Source organism: Tachypleus tridentatus, chromosome 2 (assembly GCF_004210375.1).
Source record: "Tachypleus tridentatus isolate NWPU-2018 chromosome 2, ASM421037v1, whole genome shotgun sequence".
Classification (NCBI taxonomy): Eukaryota; Metazoa; Arthropoda; class Merostomata; order Xiphosura; family Limulidae; genus Tachypleus; species Tachypleus tridentatus.
Window position 1 is genome coordinate 49,037,427 of NC_134826.1, and position 20,022 is coordinate 49,057,448.

The following is a 20,022-nucleotide window of genomic DNA, read 5'->3' on the forward strand; positions in this document are numbered from 1 at the left end:
GTTAACCACAAGACAGTCTTTGTTGGTTATCTATAATATGTTACGTAACATTTAAGGACTTGATATGACCTGTAGCAGTAAAAATATGAAACTCGTGATGTAACCATTTTTTGACTCAAAAAATTGGGTCATCGATTCACGTATACATTTGATCAGGCTTTCGCAAATGTTTCGGAAAATTGGTTAGACACAAATTATGGTATACAAGGTTATAGATTATCTCTATACATTCGTTCATCAAATAGAAACAATAATCTCATCGATGTTAACGAAACTATCACACATGTATTGTTCATAAAGTTGTTTATTTCCAGACTGGTTTTGTACAGGAGGGATCATTGTAGTTCAAATCCTAATAACTATTTCACTATTTATTATTTTAGTACGTTTGTTAACTTTGCACGCTAGGGTTTTAATATTGTATTCGTGAATAAAACTTGTAAAACTCGCTTTCTGTAGCAATTTACGCTCGATAGGTGAGTTTTTAATGTCAATGCAATAAAAGCACAACAACAAAACATTGCAATCTATAAAAGTAAAGCCTACATAACCCTAAAAATAACAACGCTTACAGAACCTACGTCACTGCTTGTTTCATTATTGCAAATAAGAGAAAATCCATCGCTCAGTTTTGGCATGCGCAGTTAGTGTTAATGTGAAAGGTGGGGTGGGTGGATTAGATAGACCCTTTAAAAACCTATTGATAGTTTATTAATGCCATGTGATCCCACCAGTGTGGTTCTGTTACACTTGGTGTCGACATGTGGGTAGATTTCTGAAATATCCTGTTTCTAACAGACAACATCGGCATATCGGCAGTAGTGGTGAGTTAACCCTTTAACACTGATACGTTAGTTTTTAGCCCCTTAGAGGTAAGACATGAATCAGGGGCGTAGCCAGTACTATAGGACCCGTTCATCAGTGCACAGAATTTAAGTGATTTATATAAAAGTCAAGATACTATTTAAACAGTTTCGGGAGCTAGTGGACCTTTTAAGGGGCTCAGAATAACGCGTTCGATTCTTCCCCTGGGCACGTCCCTGCTTGAACTAGCCCTTGTTTATTGGACATTATTTAGTTCTTTATTGGCGTTACATGTGTTAGTCCTGTAATTTTGGTAGACCAGTTAGTCCTTTAACAGTAATATGTGAGTTAACCATAGTAAGTGAATTAAATTCTTAAACTGAAGAACGTCTGCGTCACAGGGGCATAAAACTAGCTCTCACTACTGACAGAAGTGAGATTCTGTGTGTGTGCGCACGCGCAGTTCTTAGTGGATTATGGTTAGGCTAAGCGAAAGTTCTAACGTTACAAATAAATACATAGTGAACGGCTAGAATATTCATATGTCTGTTTGTTTGTTTTGGAATTTCGCACAAAGCTACTCGAGGGCTATCTGTGCTAGCCGTCCCTAATTTAGCAGTGTAAGACCAGAGAGAAGGCAGCTAGTCATCACCACCCACCGCCAACTCTTGGGCTACTCTTTTACCAACGAATAGTGGGATTGACCGTAACATTATAACGCCCCCACGGCTGGGAGGGCGAGCATGTTTAGCGCGACTCGGACGCGAACCCGCGACCCTCAGATTACGAGCGCATGCCTTAATGCGCTCGGCCACGCCAGGCCTTATTCATATGTCGAGTTTAGTGTTAGTTTCTTTCATGTTGGTCCTTTGGTGTTTAGGAAATTGTTTTCTCAGGTATTCAAATGGCTAACTTTGTTTTTTTCCTTTCAGGTTTCTTGCATTTCTAGAACTTTTACATACATGTGTTTAATTAGGTTTTACAGTTTTCTTGGAAAATGAATATTGACATTCCAGTTAACAAAAGCAAGGTTGCTGTACTTTGTTTCTTTACTCCCTGCTGGAACATATATTAACTTTAAGCACTTTAAACGTTATTAAAACACGAATAAAATGAAGGATGACTGTGTACATCATTCTAGACTGGCCAGTAAAAACAAACAGTGTGTTATACGACAATCTAATATGAGAGGTAAAGTCAGTCTACACTACATCTTACATTACAAGGCTTACTAAAAGTTGATGTCGCTAGTTATTTCGGTTGAGTTGCGTTATATTATAAGGTTTAATATAATCCGCTATCCGGGGCCAGAATCCTCGACACGTCATTACCACTCCCACCTCGAGCTAATGTCGTCTATCAGTTCAGTTCTGCACCCCTCCCCCCAGTTAGGGGAGCAGCAAGAATAGTTAATGTTAAAATTATAATTTCATTACATTAAGACACATTTGTATCATCATAGGCTGCTATGGGGGAGTGTGAAAATATGCAATGTGGTGTGAAGGCAATCAAGTCTCTTGTGTAGACGTATTTCAAAAATTCTATATGTTTCATAAGGTAGTTCTATGTTATGTGATAATTTTGAACCATACGCATGGAGTTTGGTTTTACGATTCTCCAGCTGTCGAAGGAATTGGTCTGTTTCGTGTTGTGAGGCCTAACTAAGGTTTTGCTTCTCACCTTCTAATACAAGTCATACAACAGTGCACGTGGCTGTTAAATGTTACAGTTAACAAAATATATTGCCAGACTCTCCCTGCCAGTAATTTTTGTCTTAGTACTGTGCATGTGTCGCAGGTTGAATTTTCGATTCTAACGTGATAATCGTGAAGTTTAAAATTAAGTTAAAATGCGTTTACGAACGTATTGAACTGTTCGTCTTGTATAGAACATATCAATTTATTGTAGCAGTTAAAGAATGATTTCGTGTTTTAGAAGCAACACCAATGAATTTTAAAGATATCAAATATTTATATTACCATAGTTGTTTAGGTCTTACATTGTCATGTATATTTTGTTATATCTAACGTTTGACCCCTCGATGGGGCATAGCGGTAAGTCTACAGATTTACAAGGCTAAAATCCGAAACTCAATCCTCCGCGGTGAACACATCGCAGATAGCCAGCCCACTGTGGCTTTGCTCTAACACAAAACAAGCAAGAAATAATCAAATTCAGTGTTTGTATAAAAATATATATATTTATAGGTTTGCTTTTGCTGAATATAGTGCTAAGCTGCACGAGAGCGAACTGCGCTATATTTGAAGGAGGCGTTCAATAAAAAAAAAGATTTGAACCTTGATATTTGTTCCTTTATAAGGTCACATAATCAGACCTTTCTGTTCAACTAAACAAATTGATTTTATAAATAAAAATAACGTCCTTGAATAAAATTTCGTGATATCCTCTTTCAATCAATGATACCCATGAGTGGAAGAGGGGGGAGCGATTCTTCCATGAGCTGCGGAAGGGCTGGGGTAATCTTGTTTTCATTCTAATAACACAGTCTGTTTGAGGTAGAAGGATATGAACTTTCCCTTTTATTTCTTCCCTTTTCTTATCTAATAAGTCGTCTCGGTAGAGCTCAATATATTTATCGGGGTTGGGGGTGGAATTATATTCTGTACACAGAACATTCCACACAAACTGAAGAGTTGGTTAGTTAATTCGAAGAATTTAAGCCTAATGTTTATAACTTTCAAAGTATTTCAAAGCACATAAATGCTTTTTTTTTTTTTTTAAAGACAGCCAAGTTAGGGTCGGGAATCTGTGATTAAAGATACAGAGTTTACTTCAGCTTTCATTTAATGGTTATTTTACAGAAAAAAAAAAGATATGTAAATTTGTATCACATAACGAAAGAATAACATAAACAGTTGTTTTAAAAATATCATGGCTTTTCCAGAATCTTCATATGAAAAGGCTTGCTCGGAACGCCGTGGCAGCGCTCCAACGACCCCAATTCTCGGGTCCCGAAACATGGACTTACAAACGCCATCCCGATTTTCGGTAAGTGCTGTTTTTCTGTTATTATTTTAGAAATAAGGTCAATTGTTTATATCAACACAAATAAAGAAATATTCCCATTATTATATAGTGATATCCAAGGTTCGCCAAATTGTCTACATTCAAACTTCCAATAGTAAAATGGACGTTAGAAAGATGCACGTGATAGCATTTTGTTATATTATTAATTATTTCACTTTTAAATATTATTGATTTAATAGATACTAAGTACCAATTAGCTCATAGCCTAGTATTTTGTCTACTGACCCACTGCTGTCTTCAAGGAAGCATGAGAAGAACTATTTCTGTGAATTGTACACCAGCCTCACTATCGAGAAGACCCAGGATCGAATCTCGGTTATATCCACAGAAACAGTCTTATTTAATTAATAATAAAATTTAGGTAATCGTATAGAATATTAACCAAGAAAATTAATCGATGGCCAGTTTTAGCATACTTGTTGCTGCTACTTCCACTATTTCAGATAAGAGAACATCCACCGCTCGGTTTGACCAATGGTATGTCTCATTGCTACTCCTCGTCCAGTTAAGAAAAACAAGATCTTTTCATGTAACATTTTCAGTTTAATTTCTTTATTTTGAAGGATATACGTCCTTCACTAGCAGTGGCACAGCGATATGTTTACGGATTTGCAACGCTAGAAACCGAGCTTCGATACCGGTGGTGGGAAGAGCACAGATAGCCTATTGCGCTTGACTATAAACAAACCTTGAGTAGTTTTATCAACAGGTATGTTGAAGGGAAAATCATTATGAAATGACTTGTGGTGGTGTTGGTCCTGTCATATTTATACCATTATATAGCACAGTCATTCAGTGCAAAGTAGATATGTGAAGGGAAAGAAGAGCAACTGGATGTGAATAATCTGACGGACAGTAATGTACTCTGTAATACCGCTGAAGGTTTCAACCACTAAAACACTGTTATTAATGATGCTAGTTAAAACATTTGTATTAATTATGTTAAACGCAACGCTTCTAATTCCATTCCCCATAACGTGTCATACTTACAAAATATAAATAGCGTTGCTTTTGGAAACAAGTGTTTTCAGAGAATATAAACAGCGTTGCCTTTGGAAACAAGTGTGCACAGAGAATATTATGTTCATTATGGAGATGTAGGTGCTCACAAAGGTAGTGACAACGCGTTGAAATGTTGCATTACAGATGTTATATTTTTAGCCCACATTGTTTTGTCAGTAGGTTCGTTAAAGAATTATTAACCGCGATCACTTCATCTGTATTGATGACACAGTATTTTGATATAGTGAAAACCCTTCTGGCTTTGTCAGGATATTACCAAAGAAGCATCATATGCAGCTCCAGGTGATAAAACATTTTTATACGCTTAATTGTTAAGTCCACTGTATTAGGGAACATCCATAAAGTACATGCCCCAAAAATTGACTTTTGTATCTCTCCCCTCTTATATGCAGTTTTATTACCATCACCCCATCTTCCCGACGGTAAACAATATTAGTGGTTTTGGTCGACACATTTATATTGGTTGTAATATATGTTAAAAGTCAATAAAAACGTAAGACGAGACGGTGCGCTTATAAAAACACAAAAATTGGGGAAAATTATAACAGGCTGTTCATCTTTTCTCCGGCCCAACATAGCCAGGTGGTTAAGGCACTCGACTCGTAATCCGAGGGTTGCGAGTTCGAATCCCCCTCACACCAAACATGCTCGCCCTTTTGATTCGTGGGGGCGTTATAAAGTGAAGGTCAATCCCACTATTTGTTGGTAAAAAAAGTAGCCCAATAGTTGGCGATGGGTGGTGATGGGCAACGAAGTTGACAGTAAACACCTAAATAAATACCTTTTGAAGTGAAACCTTTAGAATGCAAACAACAGCGTTTTAGCACAAAGATGTTTGATGGATTCCATTTGTGCGACATAACTGTTTCCTTATATTTATGTTCGAGGGCTTTGGTTCTGACTTTACTGGAAAGCTGTTAGTATAAACAGCTTTGAATTCAGGGGAGTGATTCTTCTCATCTGCTGTTTATTTTCTGTACGTATAAGTATACGGTACGAGTTGACATATGTAACATACTGATAACGTAAAATCAACTCCTTACCTGTCTGATCGGTTTAAATAAATGTATTTGATCCCCCTATCAACTAGCTTCTGAATTCGCGTGTTCCAGTTAAGAGCTTTCTTGCTGTAATCGGTGGGTGCATGACGTAAGCCCCCCTTCTCCGTTCACAGTCGATAAATTTCAATCCACGATCGAAATGACGGGTCATTTACTATGTTGTACCGTTCTTGAAAGACCAGACTACTAGCTAGTAACGTTCCGATAGCCCTTATTTGGACGCTAAGCCTGATAATGAACCCTGGAAACTTATTGACTCCACGTTTCTTATTTCTAGGTTTTTTTTTTTTTTTTTTATATCTGCGATTCTATCAAGTCAGCGACACTAATGTAGGAGAAGAAAAGTAAAGCTAATGGCTGCTGTAATTCTTTAGTTTCTTTTTCTTATTAAAATAAACCAACAAAAACATGCTGTGTAACAAACGCTAGTAAATCTGTGCTTATTTTTGCTGTAAACTCAGAAGTTACGTATATCTTTTAAGGTTAAGTTTCTTGCGAAAATTACGGTAATTAAATGTTTTATTAATTTCCGATGTCATAAAACTGCTTAAAACATTAGTACGTCCTGTTGAACCGATTGATTTTAATTATGGATCGGACGTGGCTGATTGGTTAGTGAGTTCTGTTGCAGAGCTATGGGTACAAGGCTCGAGCCTCGAGTTGTAATGCTGATAAAAACGCTCCGCACTTTGAGCTATTGGTGAGTACGTTCTGACTGGTTGCCCAAATTAGGAAGAGTATTCAATAAATCATGGGGGTCTCTGACGTGCGGGTGAGATTACAGTAGCCTGAGAATTCTAATTTCTGATGATACGTGTACAAATCAAAACCGTATGAAATTATACATGATTAATAAGTGGTTAAAATGGACTTACACAAAGGTTAAGCGTATCATCTATGTAAAACGGTATACGGGCATGTGCGACATCAAGTTCACCGTTTTTCAAATATACCATTTGTGTTTTGGTCTATCAGATACATTTATTCTCTTGATGTTTTGTTACTTGCTTGTTGCTAGTTAAGCAAGAAGCTACACAATGGGCCATCTGTACTATGCCCACCACGAGTATCGAAACCCGGTTCTTGATGTTATTAGTCCAAAAGATTCCGTTTGGCCACTGGAATGGGGCCGTTTTGTTGTAAGTGACACTTTTAATTAATCACGATAATGGAAGAGGGCGTGGAAAAGAACACTTAGATGATAGGGAATTCTTTTGCCGTTGTACAGTATATATGCCCATTTAAAACATAGTTGATATTGTGTTATTGTTTTGTTTTAATCTGGGCGTGTTTCAATTATCAACTGCTTCCTGTTTTTCTTTGTTGCTTCTATGTTTCAATGTATAGACTAGAGTGTTTCTCACGGGACCATTTCACGTAATAACTTCATCATTATTGAGTACTTCCTTAGTAGCATTTGCACTGAAATACCTATAAAAAGTAAAAAAAATTGAGGACATTTCCTTTACAGCTTTGTATAACATGAAGATAGACATTTTAATACAGTAGTGTGCAAGATAAATACATATCATTTGGCACTTTGTATTGGTTGTTATAAGGGATATGTGGATATCAGCAACACCGGTTTTATACGTTGCATTCTAGGGGAACGGATACTTTTTTTGGTTTGTTAGGCTCTCATGTTTTATATGCTTCCGTTCTATTTTATTTAGGCTGATAATGCGTTAGGATATAGACGTTACGATCTAGTTTAGGTCGGAGATCCGTTAGGATATAGACGTTACGATCTAGTTTAGGCCGGAGATCCGTTAGCATATAGACGCAACGATCTAGTTTAGGCCGGAGATCCGTTAGGATATGGACGTTACGATCTAGTTTAGGCCGGAGATCCGTTAAGATATGGACGTAACGATCTAGTTTAGGCCGGAGATCCGTTAGGATATGGACGTAACGATCTAGTTTAGGCCGGAGATCCGTTAGGATATGGACGTAACGATCTAGTTTAGGCCGGAGATCCGTTAGGATATGGACGTTACGATCTAGTTTAGGCCGGAGATCCGTTGGGATATGGACGTAACGATCTAGTTTAGGCCGGAGATCCGTTAGGATATGGACGTAACGATCTAGTTTAGGCCGGAGATCCGTTAGGATATGGACGTAACGATCTAGTTTAGGCCGGAGATCCGTTAGGATATAGACGTTACGAACTAGTTTAGACTGTAGCTGCTAAGCCATCTAGACGTATAACAACATATTGTATTGGCTGGAGTTGCTTTATAGACGCACGTTTCCAATCAGATGTTTTACTCATGTAAAAACTATCTACCTTCATCTAAAACTTGGAGAAAAAAGTACAGTGCATCTGTTCTGTGATTGTTTCTTATCGACTGTTTGCTGTACGACAGTTTTAGTTAAAGATCACGTCTAGTGAGATTCACCCTTGATTACGTTCTCTTGTTTCTATGAATACCCCGATTGTTTGGAATGCTTTTTATGGTGCACCAGAGCGGTGTGATTAGAAAATTTATTCTTTGATGTAATATCCACTAGACACACACAGTCGTGTAGTTATTTTATAGTGTGTCGTCGTGAATGTGCAATGTAAATACGTTAGGGACAATCCAGTGCAAAGAACAGAATAAAAACAACTATAATAATATAACTGTTGTATAACAACAATAATTGGAACGAGTTATTAGAAAAAATAACTTTTTCAAATTGTGTTTTTTCAGTCTTTTAGGGTGTTTCATAGAAAAAATGCAGACATTCAGTTGTATAACCACACCTCGTCAAATCTGAACACACGCACATTAAATGATCTACGTAATTCGAGGGTTGCAGGCTTGAATCCCCGACACACTAAACGTGCTCGCTTTTTCAGCAGTGGGTATGTTATAATGTTTGGTCAATCCCACTATGCGTTGGTAAAATAGTAGCTTAAGAGTTGGCGGTAGGTAATGATGACTAGCTGCCTTCTCTCTAGTCTTTGCACTGCTAAATTAGGGTCAGCTAGCACAGATAGCCCTCGTATAGCTTTTCGTGAAATTCAAAACAAACAAAACCAATCTTATAGAGAAGGCCAAGGTTTGAGACATTGTCGCAGAACATGCTCCAAACTTTAAACTGTATGTGCTTTATATAAATGACACTCATTTTTTGAAAGAGCTGGATAAGACCTTGTAGTGGCGAATGTTTTGGCTACTGGTGTCGATAAATAAAAAGGAACAGCTATAAACTAAACCTTTAGGTCACTGACTCGATCATTTAAACTGCGTGCGAAATTTTAAAAAAAGCAACCAACAAACTTATTATTCAAGTATTTTATCTTTTGTGACTCCTATAGACTAGTCTGAAAAAGTGTTACGTAAAGTGAAACGTAATTCCAATTAAGATCTGCTCGTTGATTGAGATCCAGCTATACATATATATTTTTATTAGTCTGAACCACTATTATTATTTATTTATCAGATCAACAACACACCTAGTTACTGCTTATCAGTTTAGTTTTGTGATATTTATTTTCTTTTTAACAGGCCCGGTATGGCAAGGTGGATAAGGCACTCGACTCGTAATCTGAGGGTCGCGGGTGGTTCGAATCCCCGTCACATCAAACATGCTCGCCCTTTCAGCCGTGTTACGGTCAATCCCACTATTCGTTGGCAAAAGAGTAGCCCAATAGTTGGCGGTGGGTGCTGATGACTAGCTGCCTTCTCTCTTGTCTTACTGCAAAATTAGAGTCGGCTAGCGCAGATTGCCCTCGTGTAGCTTTGTGCGAAATTCAAAAGAAACCAGTTCTTTTTATTCCTTGCACATCTTGCATATATTTATATACATAGTACTCTGTTCCATATTTCATGCTCTTTTCTTATGTTTCACCCATCGTCCTCTGTTTTTTTCGTCTCTTCTGTGATAAATTTTAACGTGATCGTTATTGTGATGCTTTGCTGCTATTATTTTAGTAAAATAAAAAGGCACATGAGTAAGAAATAGCTTCTTGAAAGTAGCGCCATCTGGCGAAATTAACTCGTGGAATCGTATCCAATGAATAATGACTTTAATTTTCAATGTCTGTGCGGATCCATTTATTTTACCTATCTCTATATAATTGTGAACTGTTATCCACCCTTCCAGTCTAAAACGCGCGATCTCTCTGTCTTTTGTGTGCGTCCATTCGCCACTTTACACGGCCATTAATTCCGTTTGTTTCTCATCTTCTCTTCCGTCATTCAATTCTTTGTTTCACCGTCTTTGTTCTTTTATCCCCTTATAGCTACCATGTTTGTGTCTCACTTCGTCCGGCTTCTTTTTCCATTTACTCTCTTGGTAATTTAGTGTCAGAGTAGACAGATTAATTTTTGCATCATTTCATTGGGTTCAAACGCTAGAAGAAGCAGAGAAACTAATTTTCCATCTGTTTGGATATTTGACAGATAACCCTTGTCTTTTAGGGCAAGCTTCTTGTTAAACACTAAAATTAGGAACCAGTTCCGATCCAATCTTCCCTAGTTTCACTTTACAGATTCTGCTTAGTTGCAGCAGTGGTGGAGAGACGTTCCAGTGGTTATATGCAAATTAGCAAGAAAGCGCAGAACTGATACATATGATCATTTTATAATTTCGTGATAAGCCGTAAAGGTTCACATTTCACAGATTCGAATAATGAATAGCCAAATAAGGCGCGAGATTAGTCTTGATGTCAAACAAATATGACAGTTATGTTATTAAAGTATATTAAACGCATATGTGATTAAATAGAAATATACATTTCTAATGATTGATCACGATCTATTGTAAACAAGTCTCCGAAATAGATACCTGTGCATGTAATACGCGATTTGTGCTAGAGGATTTTGAAGCACAATGCTGTTGTATAGGACAGTGACATTTTTGCTATTTTGTAATGTATGATATTGATTCAAATTGGCTGGTTCTTCTATCAGAAGTTCTAGGTTCAAATGCTTACATTAATACGCATGCGCAGAGGAATAATTTTTGTTTTAACGATAATTTTTGAAGTGACTGATATGGTTAAATTTTTAATTATGCAGGGGCTTACTCATGGAATGTTTATACTTACGTAAGGCCCAGCTTACCTGTTCGTATCGACTAGTCTTATGAACAGCCATTACATTGTCGATGACGTAGGGCATACTTATTTAGTGGTTAGGTATATACAAAAGAATTACGTCAGTGTTATACAGGAGCTATTTTTATCTCAATTATTAGTTATATGGAACTAAATCTTGTCTTGATTGTTGGTTATATAAAATCTACTCCTTGTCGTAATTGTTGATTAAATATAAATCACGCTCGTTTTAATTATTAGTTATATGGAAGTTTCTCTTGTCTTGTTTTATGTAATGTTGAATTCTGCATGATTTATATGACCAATGTTTAGATACCTATTTAATAATGCAATTGCTTATATTGTGCTCAAATTATCTAATATTCTATTATATAGAGGCGAAAAGCTTGTAGGGAAATATCTAATCGTAAGGCTACATAGGTTTTAAATATTTTCTTTTGTGATTGACTATGTGGTAGATTAGATGGTTGAAAAGTTATTTATTTGTTTATTAGTTAGTTTGGTTTTTATTGAAACAAACCCTAAACCCATTATTTAAAAGAAAAAAATAGCAGATGTCGACTGTAAATCTGTAGAGGGGGCGACAGTTTTTAATTCTTCAAAACACGTGACGTTAGTTAATTAATTATTATGGCTAACAATTACTTGTTCTTGCATTTAAAAAATTAGTGTGTGAAAAAGTACAACCTCTGGTGGTGGTAATGATTTTAATTTACCATTTCCTGATGGTGGTCATGCTTTCCATTTGATTTAGCACCCTAGCCCTTCCTGGAAAGAAAAAGTCAAGAAGTCTTTGTAAAGTCTTGTTACAAATCCTGTTCACACTTAACAACTGTTTGAAAGTCGAAGAATGCAACCGAATTTCTCCTTTCAGATGATTATTGTGCAAGACAAGTGATTTATAGTTTATATTCTAAACACGTGTTTTACAGATAAATGAATCATTATTCAGAAAAGGTCTTATACTAAAGATGTTACATTTAACCCTGCCAGAAGACAGGTCACACATTCCGTTAAACCTCAGTTTCATAGAATTGTTTCTTCAGTAAGTTAAACTAGTATGATTAAATATATATATATCCATCGACCTCAACTAATTAAACCCTAATTTTTAGAAGCAGTTTTATTCATTTCAGTTTCGTATTAACATTTTTACTATTATTAGAGAGACACAACAATATTAAATAAAATCTGTTAGTAAATGTTTAGAATAATTCACGAGGGCTCGCGAATCGAAGAGTGACGCATGGTTTTAAAGTCAAGTAAGAATTTATTATTTTCCGAAATTTCGGGGGGACTACGTTTAAACTGTAGAAAACACATTAAATAATGTTAGAAATGAAAATAAAACGCATAACTAACTTGTTATGTGTTACAATACAAGTGCTAAAGTTAGCTAAGTTGTAAACAACACAGTTAAAAGATATGCGTAACAAGAGCATGTAATGAATTTTCTGTGGTTGAAATCAACTTGTTATGTAGTTTAATCACAATATTATAACAATTAGGCGAAATGGCACAATAACATTCACACGCCTAGATTAACTTAGGTTTCTATATGACGCGTTAAAAAGAATTTAAAAAACATAAATATTAAACATACCTCAGTGTCATAAGAGATTGTATTGTATATTACTTTGGCTTAGTAACCCAAGTTGTAGTGATGAGTCTTGGATAAGGCGTGTAGCATAGGTTCGCAGCGAATCATAGAATACATTAGGCCTTTACGCCAGTTGTTACTTTGGTGAACAGAAAGATTAGTTGTGTACGTACCTCCTCTGTTTTTCCATGTTAGTGTGTGTTCGTTTAAAGTGAGTCGTTCTTGTTACCACTCGATCTGACTTGTTAAACCTTCCCATGGTTGTTTTATTTTTTCAAATATTTCGCGCAAAGCTACTTAGGCCCGACATGGCCAGGTGGGTTATGGCGTTCGACTCGAAATCGCCAGGTCGCTGGTTCGAATCCCCGTCGCGGCAAACATGCTCGCCCTTTCAGCCATGGGGCGTTATAATGTTACAGTCAGTCCCATTATTCGTTGGTAAAAGAGTAGTCCAAGGGTTGGCAGTGGATGATGATGACTAGCTGCATTCCCTCTAGTCTTACACTGCTAAATTATGGATTGCTAGCGCAGATAGCCCTCGGGTAGCTTTGCGCGAAATTCAAACCAGACCAAAGCTACTTTTTAAAATACTACCTTACATAGCTATCCCCAATTTAGAACTGATTAAACTAAAAGGAAGGCAGCTAGTCAAAATCACCCATTACTAACTCTTCGGTTTCTCTCGTCTGACCAAATAGTAGGATTTCACTGTCGCTCTTGTAGTGTATACTAGGTCTCGTACGTGGACCCCAGATTGCGGAGAGCGATATTGCGACAATAGATATTAAACCACGAATTTACACTCTGGGCACTAGCCATGCCCGGCTACGTTTGGTAGACATTTTGTTCCAAGTAAAGGAATAGAATAAAATCAGGAACTCGTGATGACCAGAAGCCCATTTGAAGATGACCTAAGAAAGTTGAAAGGTTGTTCTTTGTTTTATTCTAATAATTTTTTAATACACATACCAGCCGTCTCGAGATACAAAATCAGAAACTCTCATTTTAAACGTGTAATCTGAGTTAGATAAGTTCATTCTATTTGTCACAAATATCATTTAGATAGTAGCAGCATTCAGTGATTCAGTACAATGTGTGCTTGTATTCTGTCCCCATCTGAGTGTTCTGTAAGGATTTATAATAGTTTGATGTATAAAAATAGACACAGGAGGGCGTGAGTGAGGAGTGGAGTGTTATTAAATTGTATGCGACAATGACATCCATTAGATGTCGCCCTCCAGTGGCACAACTGTGTATATACGGACTTATTTCGCTGAAAACCGGGTTTCGATACCCGTGATGGGTAGAGCATAGATAGCCTATTGTGCTTAAATTTAAACAAACGAACCATTAGATATCAGTGTAATCAAATTAGAAACCTTAAATCAGTTTTGATTTTTGCAGAACTCTTGTTTATCAAATTCTAATGAGATTTTCTGACGAAATGTTCACCAAATAATTTTAAAGAAACAAGTTAATTACGTTAATTGAATTCAGGAGAAAGAGTAGTATAATGAAGTTCTCCAACATTATTACGTAATTATTTAAAAGTATCTTTGTTTATTGATATTTGGGAAAACGTTCTGTACGTGATAAACCAGAGTCAGGACTAACCCAACCATTCTATGTGACAATTTTTATTTCCTTGTATATTTACTCCGATAAAACACAAAAACTAATGGCTGAGTAACATGATATTGATTAATCTCCTTAGTTTACTGTGGCGAAGAACATATTACGTCATTGATAAATTTCATTCTATCCAATCAGCATCGCTTATGATTTATCTGGGGATCTTTACGTACTGTTTTGGTTTCTTTGGTGAGTCCATTTAAGAAAAATAGCTTTGTTTTATTTTTGTTTCCACTCGATGTGTTATTTCTCCTCAAGAAGAAAAACGAATCTGATTGATTTAAGGTTATTAAGGGTTAAACTGCGAAAGAAATTCGATTATTTATTCACCATTTCTCTTGTTTTATTTATAAACTTCACACTAAAACATGTACCGTCCAACCATATATTTTTTACAAGCATTTAGTATGGAAAGAGTAGTGTACTCGAGACTAGGAACAAGATTTATACGTGAATTAGTTAGGTAAGAAAAAATACTGAACCAACATAAGTTACACGTGGCTACATTACAGTGATATATGCTGAAAAACAAAAAACAACTGATACACATTTAAAGTGATATATGATGATATAACCTTAGCTACAAAAGCTGGAAGATCAAAACTAAATATCCATAAATAGAGCATTATTTATTGCTATATACTATGCTAGACCGTATGTAAATACCATACATATTTGAGAATAATAAAACAGGGTGTTCGGAAAGTCACTGTGCACTTATGTATTTATTGCGATGTGGAACAGGTGTATCTGGGAATTTTTCAGCAAATCGCTGTTGCACCACATCTGTGTATCTACCACTTCTCGGAATACGCGTTCGACGAGCCATACACGTTCTTCAGTTGTTAAAACCATATTGGGATCAAAATCTGAAATATAATAACATATGATTACAAAACTGCACAGTGACTTTCCGAACACCTTGTATTCGGCTTAATACAAGGCTTAACGAATACGGCTTAATTATAAAGAAAGGTTTCTTCTGTTACCTCACAAAAATTTTTCTCAAGCTGTGCTACGTGTACCCACTGAGGCTACCCTGTGAAAAACAGTAAAAAGAAAATAAATCTCATTTCCCAAAATATGAAGGATAGTTTCAAAGTGTTACTAACGTAATCCACTAGCCAACACTCAAAATTATCGTAGTATCTGTTTATCTCTAAATTATTTAATTTGATTTGTCTTTTCTTAATATAAGGTACACTAAGTGTTCTTGTCTTCTTTTTTTTTTTCTCTCAGAACATTTTATGCGTCAGAGATGCGCCGTTGGCTCAGAGGTCTGAATAGTTGGGGTACATGGTGTACAATGGCTTGGAACTAGTGACTTACTTTTACATTTTCCTCTCACTGGGGTTTTCTTTAGCCCTCCTCATATATTTGGATTGTGCGAATATTTATTTTTATAATAAAAAAAACGGATTCGTTCTGCTGTATCACTTCCGTTTTAATTTCTGTGTCTGGAACGTCCAGGCTAGACTTTTGAATTATCTCCTTCTTTCTAGAGAATGTAGAGTTAAAGCCCCCTCATGATCCACAGAACCGACAAGAGCTACATGAAAAAAAGCCCCGTTAAGACAATAGCCAATGAAACCTAGCAATTGTCCACTTTTGACTCGCTAACTCATGACTGTGTGTGCGTGCGTGAGGAAATAACACAATTTTAAAATCGCTGTCTCTGCAATACTGAGGGGGTCAGGACCATAAAATTCGTTTCCAGACTAAGGTTTAGCGACTCTAAAAGCACACTCCTACACCCGCATCATGCCTGAGTAAACTTCCGAGTATGCCCATTAGCTCCCCCTTGATAAGATTGGCTATGCCATGTAGATAAGAACACTCGAGAGACACTAAGTTTGCTTTCCAACCTTGGGCCTTCTGGCTCCAAAAAACTATGAAAGGAGTTCGAACAACATCAAAAAAAGCGCAAATAAATTTACACAGAATGTGAATTAGTATAGTCTGTACACCATTGTTGAAATGAAAAATCATGTTGTGTAAATTCATTGTTTGGATAAGAAACAGTTGGATGTTTGTAGTAGGTTCAAAACAAAATGAAGTAATAATGAACAACGGCTGCAACAACAACGAAAATTTGACACGTATTCGTTTAATTCTTGATCCTCTTCAAGATAACCAGTTCAGTACAGCTTGCTGAAAATGGAACATGTATAAGTCATCAGGTACTTGAAATGAAATTCGTAATCAAGATGTCAAAACTGGACACCAATTATACTTGCAAACATTTGGAAGTATCAAACAGAAGCGTTAGGCTGTTAAATCCATCAGACTCCACAATTTACACACACAGTAGAAACCATCACCACACCATCCTCTTTACGAATTTCAATGATATCTCATCTGGATCATCTAGTATTGAACTTTTAGCTAAAGAAAGTTTATCTGTTATAAATGAACTCTTATCTTTAGTAACACAATTTCTCTACAATTAAGTCTGTTCTGAGTAGTTGTATAATATTGTTAAATTATCCTGTCCATTGTTTATTTGGTTGTCCTTTGAGACTCGGTCCGGCATGGCCAGGGACTTAAGGCACTCGACTTGTAATTCGATGGTCGAGGGCTCGAGTCCCTGTCGCACCAAAGATGCTCGCCCCTTCAGCTGTGGTGGCGTTATAATGTTACGGTTAATCCCACTATTCGTTGGTAAAAGAGTAGCCCAAAAGTTGGTGGTGGGTGGTGATAACTAGCTGCCTTCCCTCTAGTCTTACACTGCTAAATTAGGGACGGTTAGCTCAGATAGCCCTCGAGTAGCTTTGCGCGAAATTTAAAGCAAACAAACAAACAAACATTGTTGCTTCTGTTGTTTTGTTATTCACTAGACTTCTATTCCGTCGAATGAATCTGTTGCTAAAATACCTAATGTATCTATGTAGCTTTTTAAAATTTAATTGACGTTCGAAATTCTTGAAATGTAACTGTTTCTGTAATTATGTATTGCAAAGTGACAATCTTTAATAATGTTATTTAAACTCTGTACTACCTAGAGATAGATTATGGAGATTTCGATATGCCCTCCAGTGGCGCAGCGGTATGTCTGCAGACTCGCAGTGCTACAGAGCACAGATAGCCCATCGTGTAGATTTGTGCTTAAATCCAAACAAACAGACTCCAATATTACAGGGACAAAATAAGTTAAAGAAACCAGTGATGTAAATAGCAAAATGTTCCATTTTTGGAGATCCATCACAACAAGAGTTTTTTAAAGTATCTCACACATAGAACACAAAATATGAACCATATTCTAACTTAGAATGAAAAATAAAAACCACGCTTGCAGCAAACCTTTGAAGATTAATTAGAACATTGACCTCATTACCTATTAGGCTTACATCATAGTGTGTCCTTGTGTACTCTAGATGACTGTAACGCCAGTCTTGTATGAGATGAAATTGCAACACGCGACAATAACTGAATTTAGTGTAAACTGGGTAAATGTATTTAACGGTTCAGTCACCTTGACCCGAGTCTTTTCCGCTCGTTTACTCTCGAACAGGGAGGTTTCTTGAGAAGGCACGCACGTGCATCCGAGGCTATAGTTCTCTTTATTTTTGTACTGAAACAAACGCGTGGCTTAGCAGGGTGGTAAGGAGTTCATGAGTGAATCTTTTATCAAACATCTTGGACTGGGGCTTCATTTGCTGTGCTGTGCCAAGAGGGATACCCCCCCCTCTCTAGACGTTGCTGGTTATAACGTGATCGTATACAAGATTATTAAAGTTTCTTCGTAAATGAATGAAAAACTTATACCCCCCCAAATAATGATATAGCTTTGCTTTTTCCAGAATGTTTCTGAAATGATTCCACACTAGTTAAGTGTTATGCAAGTGTTGTATTGAATTAAGTTAATAATTTGAAAACCGAAAGTTTTAACTTTTTATCTCGTATACTTTAAGGATTAGTTGTTCACAAAATTGAAACTATTGTGTTGGGTCACGATTACTTTTCGAGATGCTAATACTTCTAAACACAAAACACCAGGTATTTGATATGGTAACACTCAGTGCGGACTAACAATGGTACCAGGCCCATAGAAAGTTAAACCGGCCTCTAGATAACTCAGTAACGACTTCTAAAAAAAAATGCTTTTTCCCCCTCTATCCGTTATCAATGGCTTTATTTTTGTTTTCTTATACTGTTTACCAACAGTCGTTTTTTTTAATATAAGGAAGAAAATGTGTTTAATTATTCTGTAATTAATTATTATAATTACTTATGGAATCTTAGTCCAGGTTTTAGAGTTTACTTCTTATATCGGCTATGAAGTTAAAAATGAAAATATTTCTCTTAGATACGTTGGATCAACCGCTTAATGATTTGTGTTAAAACAAAGTCCAAGTTTTTTAAAAAAACTTTTTCGTAGTAAAATATTGGGAAGTGATCTTATAATTTTCATTTGGCGCTTTTTAAGTGTTTATTTTTTAACAAATTATTATAAACATTCAGCTCAAATATACATTAGAGATGCAAATTAACTTCTGTGCATTTACACGATGTACTCAAATTAATTATGCCTACTTTCCGATTGCACATGTACTTGTTATTCCACGCTTTGTGGTTCAGCTGTAACTCTGCAGGTTAAAATGCGGGTTTTGATACCATCGCTGAGCACAACGCATTGTAGTTTAAAGGCTCTTTAACAATAATATAATTTTTAGGGCATTTTAGTGCGAAACGTCTAGTAACCATTATGTATATATCATAAATGATTATGAGGGATAAACAGTGGTATAGAATTTCTATTACGTTTTTTATATTGTTGAGACAGTGTGTCGATTTTTACAGTGGAATTATTGCACGCTGGAAAACCTTGTGCTGTGTTTATAATGACAAATTGTTCAGTGTAGATTCTGTAAAAAAAAATAAATCTCGTGGACAAATTACCGTGACGTAGGTTTCTGTGTTAGCACAAAACTACAGGATCAGCTGTTGCTCTTTCCACCGTAAAGAATCGAACGCCGAAAGTCGGTTAACTTTCTATCGGGTTTCTATCTATTAGGGGTAAGACGAGATATAGAAACATGAGGTCATGTGACGTTTTGTTGTATAGGCATCTGTTTACTGAGGAAGCAGGTGGAGATTTTTTTAAAACTAAGCTCAAGTATTTCTTTGTGATGTAATTCAAAAACAATTATGGACGCATTTACAAAACATGATTGAAGATTTATAGATTATAAATATATAATAACAATCAATTAACCATCTTGGAATTCAGAGAATATATACACAACTAGAAAAAAACTGCTGATTGACAGCTGAAGAAATTCAGACGAACCGTACGTATCTATGGAAAATAGTTCCCAGTGATCGTTAGCTACAAATCTTACGGAACTGGTATTTCGATTTGACAGATATTTTAAGCCTAGGCCGCATATTCGACTGGGTTGTTGAGAGTATGAGTCATTCATCAACTACTAAGGCCCTAGTAGAAACGTATATTATACCATGATTTTTGGCCCGGTATGGCCAGGTGGATTAAGGCGATCGATTCGTAATCTAAGAGTCACGGGTTCGAATCTCCGTTGCACCAAACATGCTCGCTCTTTTAGCCGTGAGGGCGTTATAATGTACAGTCAATCCCACTATTCGTTGGTAAAAGGGTGGCCCAAGTGTTCGCGGTGAGTGGTGATGACTAGCTGCTTTCCCTCCACTGCTAAATTAGGGACGGCTAGCGCAGATGGCCTTTGTGTAGCTTTGCGCGAAATTGAAAACAAACAAACCATGACTTTTATTCTATTTGTCATATTTTTATTGTTATAAGCCGTATTTTTATGTTGTAATTCAGATGACGT

At 36.5% G+C, this 20,022-nt stretch overlaps 1 protein-coding gene across 9 annotated transcripts in view; it reads left to right on the plus strand.

Moving 5' to 3' along the window:
- The window catches only part of LOC143243175 (ras GTPase-activating protein raskol-like), a 199,953-nt gene that overhangs the window by 152,438 nt on the left and 27,493 nt on the right, over positions 1-20,022 (plus strand). For all 9 annotated transcript variants that reach the window (XM_076486974.1, XM_076486976.1, XM_076486991.1 and 6 more), the window contains one exon: positions 3,710-3,813. In XM_076486974.1, coding sequence (XP_076343089.1) covers positions 3,710-3,813 — 104 coding nt within the window. The remainder of the gene's footprint in view (positions 1-3,709; positions 3,814-20,022) is intronic.